Source organism: Micropterus salmoides, unplaced genomic scaffold (assembly GCF_014851395.1).
Source record: "Micropterus salmoides isolate LMB-PRFRI ecotype aquatic unplaced genomic scaffold, ASM1485139v1 Ms_hic_scaffold_20, whole genome shotgun sequence".
Lineage (NCBI taxonomy): Eukaryota > Metazoa > Chordata > Actinopteri > Centrarchiformes > Centrarchidae > Micropterus > Micropterus salmoides.
The window spans coordinates 5010166-5038000 of NW_024041151.1; the positions used below are offsets into that span (position 1 = coordinate 5010166).

Consider the following 27835-nt stretch of genomic DNA (forward strand, 5'->3'; position numbering starts at 1 on the left):
AACTACTTTATATACAGTGAAATTATTTTAACTTTAATACAGTCCGTTAGTTTCACTACTTTATATACAGTGAAATTATTTTAACTACTTTATATACAGTGAAATTATTTTAACTAACATACAGTCCGCTAGTTTCACTACTTTATATACAGTGAAATTATTTTAACTACTTTATATACAGTGAAATTATTTTAACTACTTTATATACAGTGAAATTATTTTAACTTTAATACAGTCCGCTAGTTTCACTACTTTATATTCAGTGAAATTATTTTAACTTTAATACAGTCCGCTAGTTTCACTACTTTATATACAGTTAAATTATTTTAACTACTTTATATACAGTGAAATTATTTTAACTACTTTATATACAGTGAAATTATTTTAACTTTAATACAGTCCGCTAGTTTCACTACTTTATATACAGTTAAATTATTTTAACTACTTTATATACAGTGAAATTATTTTAACTACTTTATATACAGTGAAATTATTTTAACTACTTTATATACAGTGAAATTTTTTTAACTACTTTATATACAGTGAAATTATTTTAACTTTAATACAGTCCGCTAGTTTCACTACTTTATATACAGTTAAATTATTTTAACTATAATACAGTCCGCTAGTTTCACTACTTTATATACAGTTAAATTATTTTAACTTTAATACAGTCCGCTAGTTTCACTACTTTATATACAGTTAAATTATTTTAACTACTTTATATACAGTGAAATTATTTTAACTTTAATACAGTCCGCTAGTTTCACTACTTTATATACAGTGAAATTATTTTAACTACTTTATATACAGTTAAATTATTTTAACTTTAATACAGTCTGCTAGTTTCACTACTTTATATACAGTTAAATTATTTTAACTACTTTATATACAGTGAAATTATTTTAACTAACATACAGTCCGCTAGTTTCACTACTTTATATACAGTGAAATTATTTTAACTTTAATACAGTCCGCTAGTTTCACTACTTTATATACAGTGAAATTATTTTAACTATAATACAGTCTGCTAGTTTCACTACTTTATATACAGTTAAATTATTTTAACTTTAATACAGTCCGCTAGTTTCACTACTTTATATACAGTTAAATTATTTTAACTTTAATACAGTCCGCTAGTTTCACTACTTTATATACAGTTAAATTATTTTAACTACTTTATATACAGTGAAATTATTTTAACTAACATACAGTCCGCTAGTTTCACTACTTTATATACAGTTAAATTATTTTAACTTTAATACAGTCCGCTAGTTTCACTACTTTATATACAGTGAAATTATTTTAACTACTTTATATACAGTGAAATTATTTTAACTATAATACAGTCTGCTAGTTTCACTACTTTATATACTGTGAAATTATTTTAACTATAATAACTAAATTAAAAAAGATGTGGTAATAATGTTGATATGCGGCTCGCTGGTAAGAATTCAATAATGTGTGACCATCAACATTGACGCTTTTACTCCCAATTTCTACTTTCAGTTTTATTTCCCAGTCTCTTATTAGCTTTAAGAATGAATGTATTGCACATTTTCTTTTTCAGAATAACCAGAACTATTTTAATGTATATAATGTGCTCTAAAATTGATTATGTAAGTATTTAGAATTTGTAATCACCTAGGGAAGGAAAGTTACAAAATGCATTTTATCAGAATTGTGAGGAGCTCATAATGGTTACGCAACTAACCAGTGTAATCTGTGAGGGTTTTAGTGAAACTAAGAGCTCACAACATAAAGAGGGGTTAAAGATCAACACCTAGAATGTGAACACTAAGGCATCATAACCAATTAATAAAAGCTTGTTCATGGGGAGCAGGGTAATCGATGTGTTGATTGACAGCGAGATAGACCAATCAGCCTCACTGAAGCAGTGGGTGGGAGGCCGCGGTTCTGCTAGGACTGATAAAACTCTCATTTACCGTCACTGTTTGTCTCATCAGTGTTGTTTTGTTCTACTCAGATTACTCGTGCTCAGTACCAGAACGGTCTCCTGGCGTCCAGGCTAGACAGCACGCCGCAGTCTCCAGAGGGCAGTCGCACTCGCCTGGACACATCCGTCTCCTTGCCTCCTGTGTCGCCTCCGGGGATCCGTGCTCCAGTGCTGCTGGCCACGCCTCCTGCAAAGCGCCAGCCGGCTAAAACTCAGCTTTCACCGAGCAACCGCGCCGCTCTGCCCCAATCCACCTCCTCCAGCCGCAGACCGAGCCAGTCTCTGCCCCAAGCCCCTCCCCCTCCGAGCAACCACACCCCACTCTCCCAGACCTCTCCGTCCTCCGTGAGTACAGCGACGTGCACCTTCAACCCCCACCAAACTATGACCTCCTCCAAGTCTCAGCAGTCCCCGTCCTCTGCTGGCCTGGAGAACGGGCCGGGAGAGACCACCACTCTGCTCAGTGAGCAGCAGAACTGCGTGGGCCCCCGCAGGCCCAGCCACACCCAGGCGCACCCCCACCCACATGTTCACACCATCAGTCACGCTCACACTGAAAGCACCATCTAACTGAAGTCCCTGCGGGGCGACTAAACTACCTGTGCAATCGCTCACATACCGCACACTCGCACTACTTCCTGTTTCCTGTGTGCTTGTTGTCTCCTGAACTATTCTGTTGACGTCCCTCCTGCATGTTCCCCTCCGAACACTGACAAAGATCAACTACAAAGATGGCCGAGGCACAGGGAACACTAGTGAGTATGAGACGGGGTTGTGTATGTGTGCTCTTAAAGGATCAGTCCACCCAGATTACAAAAAGACATTTTAGTTACCTCCAGTGGAATCTAGCCTTGCAGATGGTTTTGGGATATCTGCCTCTGAGATTTATGCTTTCAGCGAGTCCAGATCCACAGCTGTACCCACGAAAGTAGGGCTGAACAATTAATGAAAATCTTTTCTAAATCGCAATAAGGCCTAATGCAATTTTGAAATCGCAATTTTGTTAAAGGTGATACATGTGTCAAATACCATTTTAAATTAAATATCGTCGTGCTGCAGGATGTCCTGGCCTACACATCTTACTCTACAGACTTAAACAAAAATCTTTGTTTGGGACAGATCCATGCAAAAATCACACCATCATTTATATATTTTATATATATTCTATATTTTTTAAATTAAAATGACAATTATGTAAATTATCATTCCCTCCAGCATTGCAAATATATAATCGCTTATTAGATTTTTGAAAATCGTTCAGCCCTACATGAAAGCCAACGTCAGCTGATGTCAGCTAGGCCATTTCGGCCCTTTTCGTGTATTTGCAGATATCTCAAAACCTCTGTACAAAATACTGAAACGATTTGCAAGTTGTGGGGTGGGGGCTGTTATTTATGTGCACAGACCTTTTTAAGTGATTCCTGGTCAGACATTAATAGAAAACTCACATTCCCACCTGCTTTTTCCAAATCAGTGCTGCTACACAGGTTACTGTTTAGTTTTTTTTTTATTTAGTTTGCCTGTCAATTTCCATTTATTTTTCCAAAGAGTGAAACATCCAAAAGCTTTTAAAAGTTAACAGTGAAGGTCTTTTTTAAAGAAATATGATTTAGTTAGGCCTTGTTATGGAACAGCAGTTGGTTTGAGAGGGTTCTTTGGAGATGAGACGGCCTTTGATTGTGACAGATTGTGCCTCCGTCTGTGCTGAGCTGTCTGTGAGTCAGTTCAACTACCAGCAAACGGACCAGAGTCACTGTTCTGAGTGAAACTTAAACAACCATATCAGTGATTTTGCATGTTTTTGCCCATTCAGTACAAATCATGAAAACTTTGCCTTGCTACTGACTATTTTTGCAAACAATGCTGCAGTTTTCTAGATTTTAAAACAAAAACTCTACTTATTTTAAAGTATTTTTAAAATAATATATGCTATTCCATTTTATTATTATCAATTAATAATTCAACATTTAAACACATAAGGAAATATAAATATTAATTGGCTAATAAATCATCTTTTAAATTACATTTTTAGTTTATTGATGCACAATTTAATGCAAATACAATTAATGAAGTAATAATAGCTTTTTGCATTTATGAATTTTTTAACTGATAATAACTCAGTTCTGTAAAAAAAAATTAATCAGGTCACTGATTGATATACCCTACAGAAATTAACTGAAACCAGTAGCTGGCTGAAAAGTGAAAATAGAATAGTCCACAGTGAAAAATTAAGAGGCTAAATCTTGCAAAAACACCAGTATGGTCCTTTAAGTGAATATTACTACTGATGTGAAGGTGGGTGTCTTCCTGGCCTACCTCTTGACCAAGGCAATGTGTTTAAAATTAGAGTGAAAATATTTATTTTATGCAATACTAATTTATATATATTTGACATTTAATTTGTTATTTTTTTTAAATATTATAGAGATTTTATTTATTTTTTGGGATTTCTTTGGTTCTTGAAAACACTGCAGTTTGCGTTGAGGGATGAGCTGCACACATCAGATGACCCTGAAGTGCACAGACACTGTTTATTGTGAACGGCTTTCAGTTTGCATCTCCACTAAATATTTCCTCACTGTTATGGGAGTTCGTTGTGACACCAGCTCCTTCGCAATGTCAAGACACAAAGAGATGACCAAGCTGGAAGACGTTGCAACATGTTGGACTAATGTCAGAAGTCTTGGTTGGAAGTGACACTGTGCTTTTTTTATTTATTTTCCTCTGTGTTATTGTATGTCTGAGCACACAATGCAATTTGGGTTTACTCTAACATAAAAGTAGTTTAATGCGTATAGTTTTCAGTAGCAGGTATGGTCACAGGTTTAATGAGGGAATGACTACATATTCTCTGCACACGCTCTCTTATTACAGAGAATGAGTTTGATAACATACTGACCAAACTCTTTCTTTCAGAGGCTCCGGACTGTTTCGGTTCTTAGTCATGAGTCAATGTCTTTTATTTATAAGTAAATCAGCTGTTCATTTATGTGTTCTTCTGCTCTTATATAATTGAGCTGTTGTTTTTAAGAAATAGTTCGACATTTTGGGAAATGTACGTATTCACTTTCTTGCTGAGAGTTAGCTGAGAAGATTGATACCTGTCATGCCTGCTAAATATGAAGCTAGGCAGTTAGCTTAGCTTAGCATGAAGACTGGAAGCAGCTAGCCTGACTCCCTACACTTCTTTGTTTGATCAGTACGGAAGCCCTTAGCGGCCATCGATTCAAAAAATTTTTTACTCCATTTTCCTTTGATAACAGGATAATTTTCTTGTGATCTAGAAATAACAAACCATAGCTGAACAGGTGCGTCGGCAGGTGCGTTTCTTTACGATAATTTCCAAGTAATTGTTAGTGTCACTGATTAGCTCAATTGGTAGAGTGTAGACTTCTGCTCTCAGCAACTTTTTTTTTTTCTTTCGTGTTTTTTATTATCCTCTTTGTTATGAAGAGATTCAGCGGGATCCAATCACACAATTCCCGACAGCTATTTCAAAGGTTCTGAAATAGCTGTCAGTAAATGTGAAACAGGCTTCATGAGAAGTTCATAAGAAGAGGGTTGTGAAAAAGATAAAGGAAAAAAAAATCAAATCTACCATTCCAAGGATATGAGTCCTGTGCTCTACCAATTGAGCTAAGCAGTGACACTGATATTCGTACTGAAATTACCATTAAAACACTGTGTTAAACTACTCCTTTGTCATCTCGAGATCACGAGAAATTATCCATTATCACGAGAAAACAACATTCGTTATATGAAGATCTCGAGATAATTATCTCGTTATCATGGCAAAATGGAGTAAAACATTTTTTGAATGGATGGGCTGTTAGGGCTTCCGTAGATCTGTACACAAATAGAAGTGTATAAACGATGTATAAATGATGAAAAACAGTTATTCATCAGCGACTGTGTGCAGCTTCCTAAATTCTTTTCAGGTTTGGTACCCCTGTTTCCTGTACAAACAAAAACTAAAACCTGTGGTAACCTTTGCTCATGATGACAGTACAAATAGACTCATCACAGTTGCATTTTCTCTAACGTGGGCTAATTTAAACCTGAGGCTACAGAAATCCTGGCCTAGCTTTAAGGAATATTTCAACATGTGTTTAATGACCAAGTTACCAAAGTAATTTTCAGAAAATCTTGATGATTTTACACTTAAGAAATTGTACAGCTCTAACAAACTATATCTATTGTACTTTTACGTGAGCTTTTGGGCCATAATTTTAACCTTTTGGAACAGCGCTAGGCTAGCTGTTTCCTCTGCTAACCACCTCTCGGCTGTGGCTTCATATATAACGGACGGATATGAGAGTGGAATTGATTTCTGCTCTCTCCAAGAGAAGCAAGTATTTCCCAAAAATATCATGCTACTGTTGTGTTTCACACTTGTATTTGTAAACCTTTGCAGCTTTCCCAGGGTGTAAGGTAGGGTATGAGATTCTGGAGAAATCCAATACCATGAAGCAAGTTATGTAACTAACGTTAGCTCGGTTGCGAGTCAGGAAAGGTGATGAGATATTTGCTCTATTAGACAAAAAGACGTGTATTGGATTAGAATCCCATATCCCACCTTTATGATTGACACTTGATTATTGAAAACACTCACAGCACAATAACTTGATGAAATTTAACGGACAACAAACATTCCACAGCACGTCTTCACACTGATTCACACTTGTGATGTTAACCTTGTAAAATCCCAGGGCTAAATGTGTCGTGTGTGTGTGTGTGTGTCTGCATGACAATCCAAACCAGGGATTCATTCATATACATGGCAGTTAAATACATGTGAAGTACATTTCATTTTGTGTGTAAATGAAACTGTTCAACACAAAGCAGACATGGAGTTGGAGGAGGTTTGGGTTGTGTTCCTGTGGACTGATGACGCAGAGATAAAGAGATTAAAGTGAAGACGACTGTAGCAGCTCACTCCTCACTCTCTGTGGGTGACCGGCTGAGCTCAGGTGTTCAAGCTGCTAGCATGTAATCTACCTGTTTTATTTTTGACGCTGAAACCATTTAAGTAACTGTGAAGATAAATTATTTATTTATATGAAAAGAAGAAGGGGAAAAAAAGAAAGAACTGTTGTATAAGCTAGCACTGTGAGTTATGTAGCGTTAAGCCTGAAAAAGTTAATATTCCAAAGCATTTATCCTTTTGTGGGATGATTTTCCAAAGTGAGATGTTGAAGGTGGAGGCAAACTGGGCAACTGCCTCATGGGAGTGGCCCGCAAAAGCCCCAGGTGTCAGCTAGTTTTTGGGAATTTGCTTTATTTATACAAAAAAAAAAAAAAAGGGTAACATTATACGATATGCTACACAAAATTGTGAGTAGTTGCTAAGGAATGACCAGATAATTAATTAATCATTAATAATCAAGGAGTTGATCATTAGATTATAAATACTTCATATATATATCTGTGTAGACCTGTGTTGGCCTTTAGTGGTTACTGATTAACTCAGAATCAGCCAAAAGGGGAACAAAACTAGTAACGACTCATTAATCGCTCATTATTTAATCATTAGTTACTCCTCAAGCAAAGCAATACATTAAACTGAGTACTTACTAAGTAGTTAGACGCTCATTACTTCATGATTACCTGACCATCACTTGTTCTTTCATGTACCACTTCCCTTGAGGGGGGGGGGGGGGCAAAAAGGTTACGTAATGCTCAGATAATAATAAGAGTTAACTTAGCAACTACTCAATATAATGCTTAAGTGTTACCAAAAAATACAACCATAGATTTTATGCAGCAGGATGATCCAGATGAGGAAAAACCTGCTTGTTAAATGCAAATATATAGTGGACATAGCCTTACCCTCTATTTAAAGAAGATTTAGACCTGCCTGCTGGTTCACATAGGTCTCAATTGGTCTTAGCTGGTTTCCAGTGAAGCCACTGGTTGGCTGTGTGACTACCGGTTTGTGTATTGGGAAATGTGCAAACAATTGTTCTACTTATTAATGTTGTATTTATTGTAAACATTGTATTTATTATTGGGTTGTTTTTTGTTTTTTTTTGGTTGTTGTTATAGACGCGCACCTGACCTGAAGGTGTCATTCTGTGAAACGGGCTTCCAGCTGTAAGACACAGCTTTTTATTGGGTTACTTTACCCACAAACACTGTGTTCAGTTCCCTGATTGCTGTTTGTGTTATATTAACTGTAAATACTGTACATGAAGACATGAAAGGGCCTTTGTGTGACGCTGAAAGAGATGTTGAAAATAGCTCTATTTATAATGAGAGATGTTCAGATGTTATTTTTTTGTTCCCATTGTTTTGATAGGAAGGCATTAAATAGCAATAAACTTGCAGAGTTGACCTCAAATAATAATGTACCCCTATCTTCTGTAGCTTCTTCTTTTTTTGATAACCAAAGCTCTCATCCAAAATCCCTGTCTCTCCTTTCCCATCCTTCCCTTTTACTTTCATCCTTTGCCGTCTGTATCTCCCTCCCACGCTTCCTTCACACTTTTCACTCCTTTTCCTCATCTATTTTTCATCCTGCCCTTATCTCAACTCCTCTCCCGCCGCTCACAAATATTAAAATTCCTCTGGCTTTGCCTCCCGGTCCAATCTGCTAAACTGTTTTTCTTGTTCAGACCTTTTTCTATCATGGGACTGCAGCGGGGGAGCAGGGCTTATCAGCAACTCCTGTGGTGTTGTTTTTTAGCCCTGCGGCGGTGTGATGATTAGACCCGTACAAAGGTTAAATATTTTCTGGTTCTCTTGCCAGTGACTTTTTCACACTGTATCATTCACAAGCAAGTCGTTTGAGGTTTCATGAATGTGGAGCGATGCAGAAACAAAGGCAAGGAGAGTGAAGAGTAGTGCCTCACAACGTGTTCTTGCATCTCTTAAACTAGATTAAGGTTACGCTGTTTTTGCACACAGAGAGATCAGGCAGTATTTATCAAGGTTCTCAAGAGTTGCAGTGCAGATTTGAGATAATTCAAGGACCTGAAATACAAAAATATTTATAAGTCCTTGCAATTTAGTCTTGGAAATCAAAAAGAGTTTTCCTTTCCATGTCCCCAGGGTATGTAAAGTAGATACAGAGAACCTGTTTGGCAGGTTTTAATATTCCCTGCTGTTACACTATTGTGATTGTCTTTTCTTTTATTGCAATGGTTTAACAAAGACGAGAGGATGCACTTCAGAACGTGGATTGTGTGACTTAAAGCAATGTGTACATACTGTTTTATAACTACTGAACGGCATTTGAAGAAATCTAAGAGGTTAATAAACCTGAGATATATTTCTCTACAGAACATCTGTCTCCGTTTGATTCATATGTAAAGCTGACTGTGGATTCTCATTGCTGGAAATAAGTTTCCATTTGGTCATTTCAAATTATTAACTGACGTGAGAAATGTTTACAGGACATGTAGGCGGATCCTTAACGTTTGTTATTAAGAAGAAGCTGGTTATTTTTCATGGTAGGGGCAACAAGGAATTCACACACAGACAAATTAAAAACTGTATTGTGCTAAAGGTGCAACTTACTTTTAAGGATAGGTTCCCGTTGTTTCAAGTCTGTTTTTAAAACAATACTCCCATGCCCGTGTGTACATTCATAGTGGTTGTGAAACGATGCAACTGCAATGGGAGACAAAAGGAGGATTAGCTCAGGGGTCAAAATAAATCTGTGTTTTAGTTCAAGTTCAACTATGTTGAGGCGGTTACTAAACAGTTTGATCAAAACTGACCTTTCACCGCAAAAACTGAGTAAGCAATAGCTCATTAGCTGTGTTGCATCACCTTCTTTGTCACAGTATAACCTAAGATATGGGACAGGAGTTGATAGTACAAATTTATGTCTTTAGTACACTGAATTTATTGTCCCATTAACAAATAAGCTAACCTGCTCAGAGCTCGAAAAAGAAGGCTTTTTCCCTGTTTGGTATCTATAAAATAGCGTACGATCCTGAGAACAAAATGTCAAGGGGCCAGTAAATGGCACAGAAAAGAATAAATAGAAAGAAACTTGGCAAACTGTTGTGGCTGACCGGTGCTAGCGTGGTCTCAAATAGCTAGCACATTAGCTGCTATCTTGCCAGCTAAAGTAGTTCAGTAGTATTTTTAGAAAATTACACATTTAATTTGAGCTGCCAACTCTCACACAATTAACACTTTTGTCACGCTCTCACGCCGCGCGTCAATTTTACAGTGAAAAACAAATTATAACTGATATTTCATACTACAAGACTTTGGAAAATTACCACCTTGACTAACCTGAACTGAAGAAACCTTATAATAGTTTTGGTTTAACTTCAGAATGCATTCTTAGCACATTTCTTACATTTGAGTCAGGAGCTCCATCACTTTGCTCCCAGTGTGGAGAAGGATAATTAAGTGAATAACTTATTAAGTTAATTACATATGCATATGAGTGTTGTTTTGAAGAAGGACTTGAAAAAAGGTGAACCAGTCATTTAGATGGTTCATCTCTTTAGGTTTTGTGCAGTGATTAAATTTGCATTAGCATCTCACAGAGGCCCAGAGTGATGAATGGGTTGTTTTCATGAAATCTAACAAAGATGGGCTCCTCCTTGTTATGTCGTGTTTTGTTGGCTGTGAACACACACTGACTGCGATTCGCTGCTTTTGAGAAGGGGCGGTGCGGTAAAAAACCCCCAAAACATTCAGAATCAAGACCCAAAATGTACGAGTGTCGCCAGCGGCCGCCTGCATGTGTGGAACCAAAATGGCCGCCGCGCGGTTCAGTTGCAGCAAAGAACATCCAACCGTCACTCATGCTTGTGTTCGTTTTGATTGGCTGGCTCAGCCCCCGGGTGGGCGGGGCCGCTGCTGGGATTGAGTCACATGATCCGCGCTAAGCCAGGCTGACCAATTCCAATATGGTGGCCAGCTTGGCAGGTCTACGGTTCTTGTTGATGATATTGTTGTTCTGCGGGATCGGATACGGCGCCTGCAGCCAGGAAGCCCCGCTGGTTCTGGGGCTGCGACTGGAAGATCCGACGGGTCTGGTGTATATGAAGGATCGGATCCTCTCGGCGCCAGAAGGAGCCACGTTCAAGATCCGTCTCTTCGGGGCTGATCTGAATGGAAGCTGGCCGTGGGTGGCGTTCGCGAGGGCAGCTGGCGGAGCCGCCGGGGCGGTCGGGGATGCGCCTGACCCGTGCGCGGAGGAGTCCAACCGTCACGAGTCCGCTTTCCAGGTGACCGGTTCTTTCGAGCCGGATGAGGACTACAGCGGGCTCTTAACGGTGGAGGTCCAGCAGAGGAGCATTTCTGGCGAGCAGACCTACCACCACCTGTGCGTGCTGAGCGGAGGCAAATGGGAATCTGCGGGCCCGGACAGACTGCGGATAAACCCGGACAAGAATCAGCCCGCAGACTACATCCCGCCCTGGGGTCTGGCCGTGCTGATAGTGGTCCTGCTGGTGATCTGCGCGGTGCTGAGGACTGTGAACCTGAGCCTGCTGTGGCTGGACCCCGTGGAGCTCTATGTGCTTCACAGCTGTGGTTCCGAGGAGGAGAAACGGGCCGCCAAGCGCCTGGAGCCAATCAGGAGGAGGGGGAACTTCTTGGTGAGTCTCTGAAAGCTGCCACAGGACAGGAGAGTCAGGTGGTCGTGCTGTTCTGTTTCCTTTAATAGCAAAAATGTGTCTTCTCCATCCCAGACATGCGCCCTGCTGTTCCTGTGTGCTCTGGGACACTCGGTCCTGGGGGTCCTCCTGTACCAGGCGCTGGGCTCCATCGTCTCCGCCGTGTTCACCAGCGGCTTCCTCATCTTCTTCCTGGCCGAGCTGGGCCCTCACATCCTGTGCTCCGGTTACGGGTTCCAGCTGGCCCCTGGTCTGACCTGGCTGGCCCAGGTTTGTATGGTCCTAACATGCCCCCTGTCCTGCCCTATGGGGCTGATCCTGGACCTGGCGCTGAGGAGGGACATCAGCACCTGTGGGATAAGGGAAAGAGCCATGGAGATGATCCGTACCAGCAACAACGACCCTTACAGGTAAATTAAATACACAGTCCTCAGAGAGAACCGCACGTTTGTCGTCCACGCCTCATCCGTCCTCCGTTTGTTTGTGCAGTGAGTTTGTGAAGGAGGAGTTCAGCCGCGGGATGCTGCGCACCAAGACCGTGGAGGACATCCTGACCCCCCTGAAGGACTGCTTCATGCTGCCCAGCTCGGTCATCCTGGACTTCTCCACCATGTCTGAGATCATGCAGAGCGGATACACTCGGGTGCCCATATACGAGGAGGAGAGGTTTGTTGTTGATGAAAACAGTCAGCGCAGGGAACATAAAAGAAAGATTTATAACAAGTATTGATCTAACAAACTGCGGAACAGAGACTCGGATAAGACAAGGAGACGTGGGAGGATTACTTTTTAGATCGATTAGCCCGTGTACTGATTTATTTATATGTTTTAATTTAACCAGGTGAGTCTCATAGCGACTGAAATCTCGACGCGGCATAAAAGAACACGAAGGACAAGTTTCAAACAAATAAAAGACAGCAGTTACACATACATAAACACACACAAGTGGTGGGGACATTTATAAGGGCTCATATTAGTGGTGTGACCAAACACTTAGTCCAGGAGACGTGAGGATGCACAATATTGGAGTCACGAGAACAAGACAACAAGATACTCCAATGCTATTTAAAAGAAATATTTGATTGGGGGGTCTGGGGGTTTTTATTTATATGAAGGGAAACAAAATGCACGTGGCCGGTGACAAATCAGAGTATAAAAATATTATCAAATATAAGTCAGTAGCTTGTTTTTTTAGCCTAAGTTACTGTTTTTGGACAAGGCAGATCTGTTTCTTCTATATTTTCATTGCATTTCATGTTTTCCTGTTGTGTAAGTAAATCTTTCTCATAGTTAATTTAGCAAATGCTTTCTAAAACGTGGTGGGGACATGTCCCCAGTGTCCCCAGTCTAAATGACACATATGCACACAAGCCTCTTAGTTTGCTGGATCAGGCAAAATACAATTTTATAAACAAAGACGCTGACCAAGATTCATGTCTGTAAGAAATAAAGTCAAGTCAGCTTCAGTGACTTCTGATGAAGGTGCAGCAAACTTTGTCTGTTCGGACACGAGGAACCAACGATTCCAGGACGTCCTGAGAACGTAATCCATGATGGCCTTGAGTTCTTGTATCAGCCGATCAGCTGCAGATTGGTATTGCTGTGCCGCTGAGAGCAACATGTGTCACACTCAAATCAGTGGTGGAAAGTAACTAAGTACATCTACTATACTTGTACTTGTATTACCATATTATGCAAATTATTCATTCATTTGAGAGGAAATTATTGTGCTTTTTACTGCCTTTATCTGATCACATTAGTATTTTACACAAACTTTTTAAAATGACACAACATTGGATAAACTGGCGAACCTCATTGAGCTACATTAGAAGAAGACGTACTTTATTAATCTAGCATGTCTGAAATACACAAACATACACGTGGTCAGAGCGAGGAGGCTGCCAACGTAGTGCGGCGCCCCGAGCTGTTAGGGGCTTGCTCAAGGCTGCCTTCGGCAGTGCCCAGGAGGTGAACTGGCACCTCTCCAGCTTCCAGTCCACACTCCGGATATCTGGTCTGATCTGGACTCGAACCGGTTTCCAAGCAAAGTCCTTTAGAATCAGTATCAGAAATTCTTCATTGATCCCTTGAAGGTAAATTCTTTGTTACAATTGCTCACTTTGCACATCAAGGTATTGTTAAGGAATATAAATAATAATAATAATAAGAGAAAGTAGGTAAGTAGAAAAAATAACTAAATATACAAATCTGAATTTAAACTATTTTACAGTAAATATACTGTAAATAAAAGGTAATAATAAAGTAAATATAATGCATTTTACAGTATTAACAGAAAAGTAATGGTAAATAGTTACTTACGGCCTGTGCTACTGCCGCCCCCATTATTAAAAAGGTGCTTGTAAATAACAACAACAACAATGTCCATTCCACTCCCAAAACAATCTGACTCAAATTTTCAGCTAACTGTAGGTTTGCCAGCTAATATTCACAAGTGGGAAGCTGATATTGGTACTTTTCTTTTTTTAAAATGGCTTAAACAATTAATTAATTACTTAATTTGCTGTCAATAACTAATCGTTTAGTCAACTAATTATTTAGGCTCTACAAATCCCCCCCCCCCCCCCCCCCCTTCCCCCAACAACAGCGAGCAGTTAAATGTTTGAACTTCTCATAATAACAAGAACAAACCTGTTATTGTTTAAACCTCCTTGGATTCCCTTGTCTTGGTTGGTGACCCGTAAGAACTCATAACAGAAGTACATGCTGGCGCACACGTGGTGCACAGACCGCTTCACGTTCTCACTGTCAACAAACCTTCACCAGCGGCTTCGGTGTTTGGTTTCCCTACATCGTGGCAGCTCACGTGTCCGACCCTCAACGTATGTTTTTCCAGGGCCAACATCGTGGAGATCCTGTACGTGAAAGACCTGGCTCTGGTGGACCCGGACGACTGCACCCCTATGACGACCATCACCAAGTTCTACAATCACCCGCTGCACTACGTCTTCAACGACACCAAACTGGACGCCATGCTGGAGGAGTTCAAGAAAGGTGGGCTCACGCTCGTCAACGGACAGTAAATCGTACAAAGAAATGCACACAAAATATTATAGCAAAGTAGAGCTGAGCGTCGACTGTTAAATAGATCGCCAACTATTTTGATAATCGATTAATCAGTTTGAGTCATTTTATTAAGAAAGAAAAGTAAAATTTCTCTGATTCCAGCTTCTTAAATGTGAATATTTTCTGGTTTCTGTCCTCCTCCATGAGATTAAACTGAATATCTTTGTGTTGAGGACGTCATGCTGGGCTTTGGGAAATACTGATCGACATTTTTCACCATTTTCTGACATTTTATAAACCAAACAACTGATCAGTTAATCGATAAAATTAGTAGTTGATTATGAAAATAATCGTTAGTTGCAGCCATATAGCTGAGGCTCTTTTGCCATAATGTTTTTGACCAGGGTATCCGCAGGTCCTGAAAAGTTCTAGAAGGTCCTAAAAGTCTTAAATATGTTTTATCAATTATATTTTATTAATTATACAGGTCTAATTAATTAAATTAAATATTTCCTCGGTAGAAAATAGTTCCAGTGAAAACTGCGAGGTCTGCTGATTATCCAAAGTTTGACACTGTGTTCCCTCGATACCCCATGTTGCCATGAGTTAGCTGTGGGCTACAACTTAACCCTTGTTTTTTTAGCCTATATTTGTTTAGAATTTGGCAAATTGGCCCCATCAAAAGAAGCCGAATTATCTGTCAGCAGCTCCTGTTTGCAGCGTATCTATGGATGTACAGCTGACTGTCACTGGATTACTATGTTACTGGAGAAAACTTAAAATCATGATTATTCTAAGGCAAGTTCTGCAGTCATGTTGGGCGACTTTGTTTTATGATTTCAAAGATTTTTGTGCATTTATTAACAATGGACATTGTAAATGATGATATCCTCTGAATGAGTAAGTGCCAGTGAATCTAAAAGTATGTCTGCGTGCTAAGATTTGCCAGAGTTGTGACTTCTAGAAGAGTAATATTTGTGACCCGAGGCAGTATATTTGCCTCGTGTTTCTCCCACCGCACCGCCCCTTTAACTTCAAATTGAAGGGATGACACAGTTTGGAAACCTGACAGAGGAACCAAGACTGTCTTTCTGAGATATTGCTGCTTAATATTTACAAATTAAAACACATTCCTCTGTATATGAGTGGACACAGAAATCTCAAAACCTGACTAAGTAAAACCAAGACAAGCTGCAAATCTACCACCAAAGGATAAGGGAAATTATTATAATTTGTTTTGGTAATTTGGGTGAACTGATCCTTCCCCTTTTATCAGGCAACTCCCACATGGCCATCGTCCAGAAGGTGAACAACGAGGGAGAGGGAGATCCTTTCTACGAGGTGCTGGGATTGGTCACCTTAGAGGATGTCATCGAGGAGATCATCAAGTCAGAGATCCTGGATGAGTCTGACGGCTACTGTAAGTCTCTGTGAACGTTGCGTTATTGCTTTAGCCTCTGACCATCTTTTATTAAAACCTTCCCTCTCCTCCTGTAGTGGACCGGAAAGTGAAGCGTCCCCTCGCGCCGCTGGAGATACCTCTGGAGCCTCGCAGCGTCCACGAGGAGTTTTCTCTTTTCAAGCCACCTGAAGGAGAACCCAAGATCCGAACCTCGCCACAACTCCTGCTGGCAACACACCGCTTCCTGTCCAGAGGTGTGTGACTATCTGTGAATCTTTACCTGAACGTATGTGACCAAACGGAAACGTTGACCTTTGTAACTGATTACATTAGTCACAGTTTAACGCCACACATTTTATGGCTCTGTTGTTTATTATAATTCAGATGAGGAGTTAGGGCTCGGTATGGATGGGTTAATCTCTGACCTTTTGACCCCTGTAGAAGTGGAGCACTTCAGCCCCGGACGTGTGTCCGAGAAGGTCTTGTTCCACCTGCTCCGTCACCCCAGTGTCAACCAGGAAGTGCACTTTGACCCAAACAACCGGCTGAGCGCGGGGCACTATCTCTACACACGAAACCACCCGGTGGACTATTTCATCCTGCTGCTGCAGGTATGCGCTCATGTTCAGACGCGTCTGCTTCGGCAAGACAAACAATTTCTCTCCCAACTTTTCAGGTAAGGGGAGAAACAGACTGCTGTGAGACTTTTAACAAAATCCAGCAGAAAGAAATTTAAAGGTGTAAAATGTGATATTTAAAAAGTAACGTGATCAAGTTTCCAGATTTTTAACATTTTCATCTTTAAAGTAAACACGGTTCTGTAAATCTTTATATAATGTATGTGTGTGTTCACACTGAAAGAAAAGACGCTGAAGTCTCAGATTTAAAGCAGAAGTTAATTTCATTCGGCCTCTCCGTCCCTGTAGGTTAACCCTGCAGGTTCAACATCTGCACGTTTTAAGAAAATCATTTAAAGGAACGGCTCGACATTTTGGGAAATAATTCTTATTCACTTTCTTGCGCAGAGTTAGATGAGAAGATAAATGGTTCAAAAGGTAACAGTAAGGACAATAAGGACTTTTTGTACGTGGTTTGGCTGTTCATCCACACGGTTCACTGTTCATCAGGTCTCCAAAACCAAACATTTTTATAAAAACTCCTGCCAGGGTGATGATTTTAAGACACTCGGGTTGCAGTGTTGTCGTGTAGACAGTGAAACCAGAATTTTCTGCTTTTTAACGTGAGAGTGTGCACAGTTATCTGCTGTGTATGTGCACCACTGCCTGCTTTGTTTATGATTTTATTAGGCTCTGATTGGCCAACTTGGCTTTACAGTTAGGGTCAAATCGCCGCCTGGTGGTTTGGCGTGGGCTTGACAGCGCTTGATTGCCTGTTTTTGCGTTCAACCTGAGCTACTAATGGGGTGAACTTGTCCTTTTAAGAGTCTGATCGCAAAGTTAACACAAAAAATAACATAAATCTCAGTAAAACTTTATCACATGAAAGGTCAGCGTGTTGTTATAATAGCAGACTTCTATGTGTTTCAAAAGGAGGGAACAAATCGCACGAATCAGCTATAAATATAACTTGTGTTTTTATGAATCTTATTTATTTTCATGATAACAAATAACTGCAGTGTGTGGAGAAAAATGTGGGCAAAACACATTCTCAAGAAAAGAAATACATGTTTGTGTTCATAGTTTCCAAAATTCAAGAAGCACAAAGCGAGAGTTTGGCCTGACGGTCCACATGCTTCCTGTTTGTTTGTTGTCAGGGTCGTGTGGAGGTGGAGATCGGTAAAGAGGGGCTGAAGTTTGAGAATGGGGCTTTCACATACTACGGCGTGTCTGCTCTAACGCTGCCATCTTCAGGTGAGATCACGAACAGCAGGAAGAAGCGGTCCTCAACTTTCAAACACATTTTGCATTGAGATCTACAGCTGCCTCAGCCGGCTTGTGTGTTTGTGTTATTGTGTGACTTTTGTGGGGGGGTTTTTTTTTTTTGATATATTGTGTGAATTTGGTGTTTTCAAAGTCACACAACAACACAAATAAACTTGCCGATCGAGGCAGCGGTAGACCAGAGAGGTAAAATGACAGTTTTTGTCAGTGGAGTCTGGTGGCTTTGATGAGAACAATACAACAACTGTTTGTGGTAAACCAAAAAAGGATCTTACTACTTCGATGGGAAGGATTACGTTGCAGCCCTGTTTCCCTGCTGCTGACTGCAACGCTCAGTACTGGACCACTTAAAAATGTGTCCCAATCAGTCACATAGACAAAAAAAAAAAGAGGTTGAACTTCCCCTTACTTTGTTGTGCAGTCATAACAGGAAGCATACAGTTGTTTAAAATGAATGATGAAGCAGAATTCCTCTGTGTTTACATAACTCAGGTTTTTATGAGTCACCACGTGGCTATAAAAAGAAGACGTCTGCAGATATTGTGCTGACTGCTCTTGTGCTGTGTGTGTGATTACAGTGCACCAGTCTCCAGTGTCGACCCAGCGTCACTCTCCCAGGGATCCCTTTGACTCAGCAGAAGCTACAAGCTCGTCCAGCTATTGTCCCGACTACACCGTCCGAGCGCTCACAGACCTGCAGCTCATTCGGGTGTGTGTGTGTGTGTGTGTGTGTGTGTGTGTGTGTGTGTGTTTGTGTGTGTGATCTTGGGACTGCTTCCGACCAAAGCCCGGCACATGAACGCATTATTTGAACTGGATATCAGACTCCAAGACGTTACACTAGGCTGATGCACATGAGAATATATTTTATACGCGTCACTCTGTAAGCAACAGGTACCGCGGAGGGCAAATATACCGCTTTGGTGACTAAAGACATCCCGTGCTCTGATGATTACAAATCTCTTCAACTATTTTATCTCTTCTTCTTTATTTGCAAAAGAGCAATGGACAACATATAACTATATATATATATATATTATATCTTCTTGCTTAACCAGAAACAGTCGCTACATCGCTCTCGTCAAAGCCACCAGACTCCCTTGACAAAAAAAACATAATTTCACTTTGCAGAGCACGGGAGTTGCAGTTCTACCGCAGCGGTAGAGGTAAAATTACTACTTTTTTCAAGGGAGTCTGGTGGCTTTGACGAGAGCGATAACTGTTTCTGGTTGGTCCTAAAGTTAGTTAGAATTTGTTCTGTAATGCCAAATTGGGAGAAATCTTATCCTCTTCCTATCTTAACTTAAGACTTGTTGTCACTTGTGTTTTTGCAGGTGACACGTCTCCAGTATTTGAACGCGCTCATGGCGTCGCGGGTCGGCCAGAGTCCAGATCCTCCTGAGATTAAGATCCTGCCCAACAGTCAGACCAAGCTGCTCAACGACAGGAACACCACACAAGGTAGCTTTGCTGTAAATCGCTGTCTGACCTCCGGGGCCCGCTGCCCCGTGGATCCTCAACGCTAACATTTATTGAAACTCTTCTGAACACGGCTTTAAAATACGTCTTTGTAGTATTGCTTATCTGTTTGACTGCAGCTGAACTAAAATAATCTTCTCTTTCTTTTCCCTCCTTGCGTGCCTCCGTGTCTCCTCTCTCCTCTGCCCGTCCAGAGTTCCCTGTAAACTTTTCATTCTTTGACACCATTGAAAACTACTGTTAGTATTTATTTGCATGAGGTAAATGAAATGCAGCCTGTTCATACAGCACACACACACACACACACACACACACACACCAAGGAGAAGACAGATGTGTGTGTGTGTTTGTTTGTGAGGTTTCGTAACCTCTGTTCCTCCATCCATCATTCATTCTTGCATTCCTTGTTTCTGCTTTTCTCTGAAAACCATCTCACCTCTCTCTGTTCGGGTAGGTAGACTCCCACAGATCTGCTCCGTCTCTAACACGCCTGATCTAATTCACCCTGTCCCTTCCCCTCGAGCATATTAAAATACAGTGACGAGACGGCGCAAAAGGGACGAGAAACAGCCTCAATTAGCCGGCTTGTTAAACCAGTCTGGTATCTAGAACACGACAATTTCTCACGTGGTGTTTCAACGCATACTTTGCTTTTTGCGTGTCATTTCACGCCATGTAGCCTGACTTATATTGTGCCACTTCACGCCAACTGGATGTAAACACAAATGTCAGAGTAAGGAGGTGGATGGAGGGCGAAGACTTCAGAAACGACATTGATTTTTGTTTGTAGTTAAGTTACGTAGGTTGTGTAAGTTACGAAAGTTAAGTGACGCAGTTACCTTTAAATAGCCCGGGCTTTTATTTGCTAAAATCACTGAATTGACCCTTCCTATATTTGGGACAGGCCTTTAATTCCTTTCACACAAAACTGAAATAGGCTTCTATGAAACAGTTTATTTATTTAAAATGTTATATTGTATAAAAATGATCAAATAATGTAAAATACAGTAATTAGTTTGATCTGGCTCCGACAGACTGCTTCTGTGCTTTTATTTTGTGGGCACCAATGTAAGGAAAACAACAACAGGGTGCAGGATGAGAGAAGTGTGGCAGAAGTTAGCAGACAGAGAGCGACGGACTTCACATGTCAGGATTCACAACTTGGATTAATTTTTATTAAAAGCTGTTTTGATTCTTTTGATTGGTGAACTCTTACAGACTAAAGGATTATAAATAATGAAGAAACGGACACATAACGAACTTAACGAGCGCTTCACAGGTAACGGGAGTCGGCACTTTTTCCTTTTCATATCTTGTAGCCAGGCAGGTTAAACTGGTAAATCTTTAAGAATTAGACTTTAGGGCTCGTTGTTTCCGTTAAATGAACTGAACTGTTGAATTGTGGAGAATCTAACCCATCCAACGATGTGCAGCATGTTCATACTGACATATTGATCACACGTTTAAACATTAATATTTGTATTAACGATCTAGGCAGCTTAGAAGCAGCTAAACCCCACGGGGTTTAAGAGGTTTTATACATCCAAAGAAGTAATATAAAAAACAGACCAGGCGTTTAATGGAGACCTGCGTTTATTTCTCAAAATGTGTTCCAGGCCAGGACTATTTGGGCCATTAATTGAAGCTTTACGGTATTTTAACCCAAAGGACTCTAGTTTTCCATTTGTGCCGAAATCTATGTCAGTGAGTGTTTGCTGGTCGACCCTGCAGCTGCAGATATGGTAACCTCCTTTGTGGTGCGGTGTAGTGTGGGGACAAAACAGTGTGAAAATGACACGTGGAAAGCTTAAAATGTGTGACATGACCAGGCAGATTTCCTTTAAAGGGTCTTGCTATGCGCCACCCCATGATATGACGTTGGTTTAACAACACAGATGTTTCCTTACTGGAAGTCCAGAGAGCCAAATTCGTGTCAAAGTCACTTCCTGTCTAGCCTCTGCTCCACTAGCTTCTCTCACCGGTGTTCCTGGAGTTCACTTTCTATATTCTCAGATTAATCTGCTGCTCTACAGCAACACATTAAAACCTTTTGTGAAGTTAAACAACAATTACTTTGTGAGCACAGAAAAAAAACTACAGCTTTAACAGCACGGGTACTTCTGTCGTCGTAACCTGGCTCTCTGCTGGTTAAAAACTTCTGCAGCGTTCAGTCGTCCGACACGCGACTCGCTCGTGAACTCGCCTCTTCTGTCAGGCGGACGTCTTGTCACTGTGTGTGGCTGCAGCTCAGTGTGTTTCTCCACCGGTGTTTTTGTGGGCGTGCCACGCTAGCCGCTAGGCGAGCAATATGCCGCGTGTTACAAAGTGACGCAGAAACAGTTGAGCCTTTGGGCTTTTTCACTTTGCAAACCTATTACATACATACATATATATAAAACACTCTAAAGGAGAGGGGAAAAAGCCAAAAAGCAGAATATGACCTCTCTATAACACGGCGCCCCCCGTCCCAACATGCAACACTGCGTGAGGTACCTTCACATTCCCTATAAAGAGCGATATTAGACGTATGAAGCGAGTCATAAACTACTGCTGAGAACGGCTCTGGATCTTTGAAATGGGGTTTTGAATGAACTCTTTGTGCTTGTGGTGGAAGTTCTGGTTTCTCTTCGCAACAAGAACGACTTCTTCTTCTGTTCCTTAAACTCCGGCGCTTCTTCGTCTCCTTTGTGTCGTCTTTCCTTGTCAGCATGTCAGCCGTTGTGTCCTCCCCTCCCGTCTATATTCCCTCCCCTCCGTCGCTTTAACGCCCTCTGTGTGTGGTTTGCCTCGGCGTGATGTCATCACCCCTCACTCACGCCCCGCTCTCCTCTCATTGGTCGGGTTCCACAGGTGGCAGTAGAACGCAGGAGACCTCCACAGAAGACGAGTCTCATGGGTAACGCGGTTCTGTCTGCCCCGCTGTTAAAGACCTCCTTCAACCACGTAGAGATTTTAGTTTGTTGTTTGTTTTTTACTGATGAATCATCTATGGCTGGAACGTAGTTATTGGACAAGACTGGAGTGATTTTTATCTGAAGATTCGCCGCTCACACTTCTCATCTCCATCCCGATTCATGTATGTGCTTTTTATTGCATTTATTATCTTATGTTTTTTTTATACACTATAGACTATATGGGTGTATATATAATATATAAATACATTTTATTTTAATTTGGCGGTGCCTTCCTTCCAGGTTTAGCCTTTCGTACCAAGCGCTGCATTGCCATTCCTCACTTTTGCCTGTCTGGGTGCCAAAGCTTACGTTTGTGTGTGTGTGTGTGTGTGTGTGTGTGTGTGTGTACTGAAGAATCCGTCCGTTTGAGACACTAAAAACACACAAGTTGGCTAAAAGCAGATTTGCACATTAAATGTGTGCCCTGTTGATAGTATGAAGCCGTTAAGGTACGTCCGGATTTTAAACCCACACACAACACTGCAGCCAGACGTAGAGGTGCGTTTGCTCGCGTGTGTGTAACCAAAAAAATGATTTCATCTTTGAGCTTTCAATGGCTGATGGTTAGTTTATACTTTAAATCTTCAAGTTAAAAGAAGTGTTGCGTAAAGGTCTTCCAGAGTGGCCCAGGACGTGATGCAAAGTTCAAAAATTAAAAGCATTAAACTGTCCGTGCTAACAGAGAGTGAGTATTTTGATAATTAATTAATCTTTTAGTCATTTTTCATGCAGAAAAACTTTGTCTTGCGTGATAATAAACTGAATATCTTTGGGTTTTGGACTGTCTGTCAGGCAAAACAAGATATTTGAAGATGTCATCTTGGGCTTTAAGACAAATGTGATTGGAAATTTTAATAGATCAAATGATTAACAGAGAAAATAATCTCCAGACTAATGAAAATAATTTTCCGTCGCAGCCCTAGTTGTATTTTAAAGGCCAATTTATACTTCTGCGCCGATTCTACGCCGTAGCCTGGCGCGCATCTCCCCCAAAATGCCGCCATTGTAGCAGCCCAAAACACCAACGCACAAGTGTAAATGCTCACGACGGCGTAGACTTGTCGCAGAAGTATAAATTGGCCTTATCGTGTTTCAGGTTGTGTATTTTTTGCCAAACAGTATCTCAGAATGAGCTTCATTGAAGTGTGTAGTTTGACTCTGCAGCGAAACCGACCTTCAGGCGAGAGGCAGGACTGACGGAGATGATTGGTCAGCAGGGCTGTGTATGAAACCTCAGTGCTGTTGTTTTTGGTGCCAACTCATCAGATGGCATCAATCTGGTCAGATTCATAATTTAGTGTTTTTTTTATATGAGATAATCCCTGATTGTTTCAGTTATTTTAAGGATTTTAGACTGTATTTATTCGGGCGATGTTCTTTTTTTAGACTATATTTAGTTCTGTATTTTGATGGTTAGATGAAACAAGCATTTCTGACATTTTTATTGCCACAGCTATTTATCAAATATCAAATAACCAGCAGATTAATTGATAATAAAATAATTGTTTGTTGCACATGTTTATATGTCTCAAAGTATTAAAAGATATTTAAAAACCTTTTTCGATACCAAAACTCAGATAGCAGCACTACACTAACCCAGTCCTACTGTATAGTCTAATTACTGTAATTGATCACCAGGAAATCTAACGATGATTTTGATCATCAATCGATCCTAAAAGTCATTTTTCAAGCGAAAATGCCAAAACATGTGCAGGTTCCAGCTACTTTAGATCATCGTAATCTGAATACATCTTTGGGTCTTGGATTGTTTGTCACAGACGTCACTTTGGGCTTTAAGAAATAGTGATTATTGTTTTGGTATTTTGTCACTATATTCTTACCTTTTTATAGACAGAATAGCAAATCAGAAGAAAAAAAAATGAGGGAGAGTATTAGTTAATAAAGTTCCTTGCAGCTCCATGTTCCTATCCTGGGATAGATTAAGGATAAAGCTGGAGATATTCTACAACGTTGTTAATAAATCCTATAAAAACAAAACAAAACCAACAACGTACTCTGTCAGTGACTCCTGCTGAAGACGTAAATATTTAACACCTCACAAATACATTTTACAATTGTGCATTTGTTAGGGACTATTTTCAGCGGCGAGCTCTGCGGCGTTCAGTGAAGCTTTTTAGGATTTGTTGACATTGAGAAAAATCTAGAATATCACCAGACTTTTCCTTAAATGTAAACGTGGCGGTGCTTCTAAAAAGACGTTGATTGTGTGACGAGTCGTGTCGACCCAGGTTGATGCGCTTTGATATTTGAGGGGAGCCCCAAGACAAACACATTAAGCAAGGCATCGGAGAATCTGTGGTCCAGCAGAGGGCGCTATTATTCTGAAGCCTGCACTTCATCTCATGTAATTTAAACCCTGGCACAGGAATTCAGATTAACAGTAAATCAGCATGTGGTCAGATTCAGCTGTAAACATCCCTTTATTCGTCCAAGGAGATTCATGTTTCCTACAAATCTTAAAGCACCTTGTTTGTTATCCTGTCTGATATATTTGAGTCCTGTTCACATTCCAGTACATGTTCACATCTGTCTGTTTTTATCTGTCTATGAATGTGTGTGTTTGTGTGTGTGAGACATACAGTATTTCACTAATACATGTCAGCAAGCAAGCATCCAGCCTTCCTCTTAACTCCCATATGTGTATGTTGATACCATAACATGCATTTTAAGCATCCGTCAGTCATTCTTGCATGTGTGTAAACGTGTGAAATATGTCAGAAATTATCTAAACTACCCCCCTTGTGCTCCCTGTGTTTGTACATTAATATATTATAATGATTAGGAGGAAAAGGGCGAGGCAGAATCTCTCCACAACAAAACAGTGGTCAGGTTTGGATTCTCCAAGTTTTATTTTAATGTAATACTCACGCGCCCAAATGTACGTTGAGAAAGTCGCTGTGATCATTCCTCCTATGCATACTGGTTAGAAAGCGACTCCTTTTGTAGTGCGACTACAAAAAAGTTTAAAATGTTGAGGACAAACGGAAACGGGGGATAACGGTGGAGGCTATCGGACAGCCTTTCCTGCATTCACTACGTTGCACTTTAGTGGTTCACACATAAATAGGAAAAGGAGCTTTAAAGAGCTGACTGAAGTGGGTGTGAATGTTGGATGGCGGGTTTCAGATAGTTACAGAACTGTGAAGAAGGCAAGAAGGTGGTAGAGGAAGTTATCCGACCCCTAACCATGACCTAATCTGACCCCGTCCATAACCTTATCTAAACCCTAACCATGACCTAATCCAAGCTCTAACCATTAACTCATCTAAACCATAACCTAAGCTCTACCCGTAACCTTCAGTGTAGTCGCAGCACAGGGGGATTTCCTCCAAACAGTTACACTCTCTCAGCATATATACACAAGGGTATGTGAGTACTGCATTAAAGTAAAGAAATCCGAGCTGAACATTGACGCAGCAGCAGCGAGGTTGCGTGGGAGTCGGCTCTGCGCCAGCTGCGTTCGCACATTAGCACCGTTTCTGTCTCTTTGCATTTGGATTCCACTTGTGTGTTTGATTTTGCCATATTCCAGGAGACGTTTTTGATTCTGAGTAAATATTTTTCAGCTGTTTACTTTTTACTTTGAAACTTCATTTCTTTGGTATCGGAAGACTGAATGTAAAAAGATAATCATTACTTTGTGCTACTTATACTGATTGAGATAGATGCTGGTTGGGGGTGATGTGGAGAACTGTGTATTAATATATGACTGCTTAGAGTATAATTCCAGGATGTAGTTTTTTAGGTAATTGGTCTCAGTTTTCAGGTACAGCAACACTGTTACTACAAGAGTTATTGAGGACTAAACTGTTAAGTCAATTACTCTTTCTGTCCAGGTTACATTTGTATAGAAACTCTCAATTTTGTTATTATTATTATTATTATTATTATTTTAGGGTATGCTGCCGGTTTTGGGTGTATTGAGACTCCATTGCATTTAACACTTTCAATAATCAAGTTTCTTAGGAAATAAACTCAATCCTATTCAAAATGTGTTATTTTTGTTTGCCTTTTCTGTTCCCACACAGACACACACCTTTTATTTAGACATGTGGCGTCCCACAGCAGAGCGCCCCAGACTTAGGAGGCAGCTGCAACTACGTCTAACTGCAACTCTAACTCTAATCGTCTAAAAAGAGATGCCGTAACCACAAAAACCATCAAAAGGGTCAAAACACAATAAAGCCAAACAGCTTATTTCCATTGTGGTCGTCAGCTTCCCCCTCAGACGTTATTCCCCACTGTTTGTCGTCATGTCGTTTTGCCACTCGTCGGTACGAGCCCTATGGCGTCAACCTTCTGAAGCCGTGCTAAAGATATTGAGCTTGACTGAGGCTACATCCACACTACTACATTTTAGTTTTTAAACGCAGACCTTTTGCTACGTGTACACCTCCCGTCCAAATTTAAAACGGCGAATCTGAAGACCTCAAACGGAGGAGTTTGGAAATGTGGCCGACCCCGTTTTTGTTGGATTTGGACTTGGATTAGTAAGAACAACATACAGATGGAACACAGGGCTGATGGTTGCTGATAATGGGCACCTGCACGCCTCTGTAGATATTCCATTACAAATCAACCGTTTGCAGCAACAACAAGTCATTTACAACATTAAAAGTGTCTACTCTGTATTTCTGATCAATTTTATGTTATTTTAATGGCCAAAAAATGTACTTTTCATTCAAAAAACAAGGACATTCATTGTCCAAGCTTTTGACTGGCAGTGAAACACATTTGCACTCGGTTGTCAGTTTATTACGTACACCGAGCTTAAACTAATGCAATCTAATACTATAAATAAGGATAGACAACATTTTTAGTAGGGACGTAACTTACGAATGTTCAGCACCCGAAATTAATTGGCTGAAAATAGCAAAAAAAAACACTTTCAGTGTTCGGCCTAATAAGTAAAAAGACTGAATAATTTTCATCAAACATGTCGCCAGTGTGGAAGCATTTCAAAGCGTCCGAGAAAGACGCAAAAATGCCCGTTTGCAGACTCTGTTCTGCTGAATTGTCTCCGAGCACATCCACTCCATCTGGCTGACTTCTTAGTAAAGGTAACAAACAGACTGACCCGTTTATGAGAAGGCGATTAAGCTAGCCGCACCTAAATTTGTAGTGCACACGTATTCTAGCCTTTATGGTAAATCCACTGAAACGGACCAGAGCGAGCTGACAGGCAGGTTAGAGACTTTATCCTGTCAGTTTGTCTCTTTAGTATGAGAGTCCTGCCTGAAGAGAGGCTGTGAAGTCTTCATGTTACGCCGGACGAGAACCACATACAACATTATTCATCAAGTTGGGTCGGACTGGATGAATTTAGCGCGAGGAGGATACGCATGTGACAACGTCCGGTTTTCAAAATAAGGCATCTATACAGGACGGAAATAAGATTAATTGGATTATATTCACAGAAAGTATAAAACATATTACATGTGTCCATTAAAAGTAAACGGACACATGTAATTTACTTTACCGGACCCTCTCGGACCCCGGACCCCCCCCACTAT

At 40.5% G+C, this 27835-nt stretch overlaps 2 protein-coding genes across 4 annotated transcripts in view; both read left to right on the plus strand.

Annotated features, from left to right (window-relative positions):
- LOC119914252 (metal transporter CNNM4) overlaps window positions 1-9240 on the plus strand; it is a 39788-nt gene extending 30548 nt beyond the window's left edge. For both annotated transcript variants that reach the window (XM_038733424.1, XM_038733423.1), the window contains one exon: window positions 1988-9240. In XM_038733424.1, coding sequence (XP_038589352.1) covers window positions 1988-2527 — 540 coding nt within the window. In that variant the 3' untranslated portion in view covers window positions 2528-9240. The remainder of the gene's footprint in view (window positions 1-1987) is intronic.
- A 1590-nt stretch (window positions 9241-10830) lies between these two features.
- Window positions 10831-26317, plus strand: LOC119914254 (metal transporter CNNM3). 2 transcript variants are annotated; one of them, XM_038733426.1, is made up of 11 exons: window positions 10831-11523; window positions 11617-11951; window positions 12031-12207; window positions 14396-14553; window positions 15842-15985; window positions 16063-16221; window positions 16409-16578; window positions 17742-17838; window positions 18447-18577; window positions 19203-19329; window positions 22198-26317. In XM_038733426.1, the coding sequence occupies exons 1-11, from the start codon at window positions 10831-10833 to the stop codon at window positions 22245-22247; spliced, it is 2241 nt and encodes a 746-aa protein (XP_038589354.1). In that variant the 3' UTR covers window positions 22248-26317. The 2 variants fall into 2 exon arrangements, with proteins under 2 accessions (XP_038589354.1, XP_038589356.1); XM_038733428.1 differs by lacking the exon at window positions 22198-26317 and adding an exon at window positions 19542-22172.
- Window positions 26318-27835: the final 1518 nt, after the last annotated feature.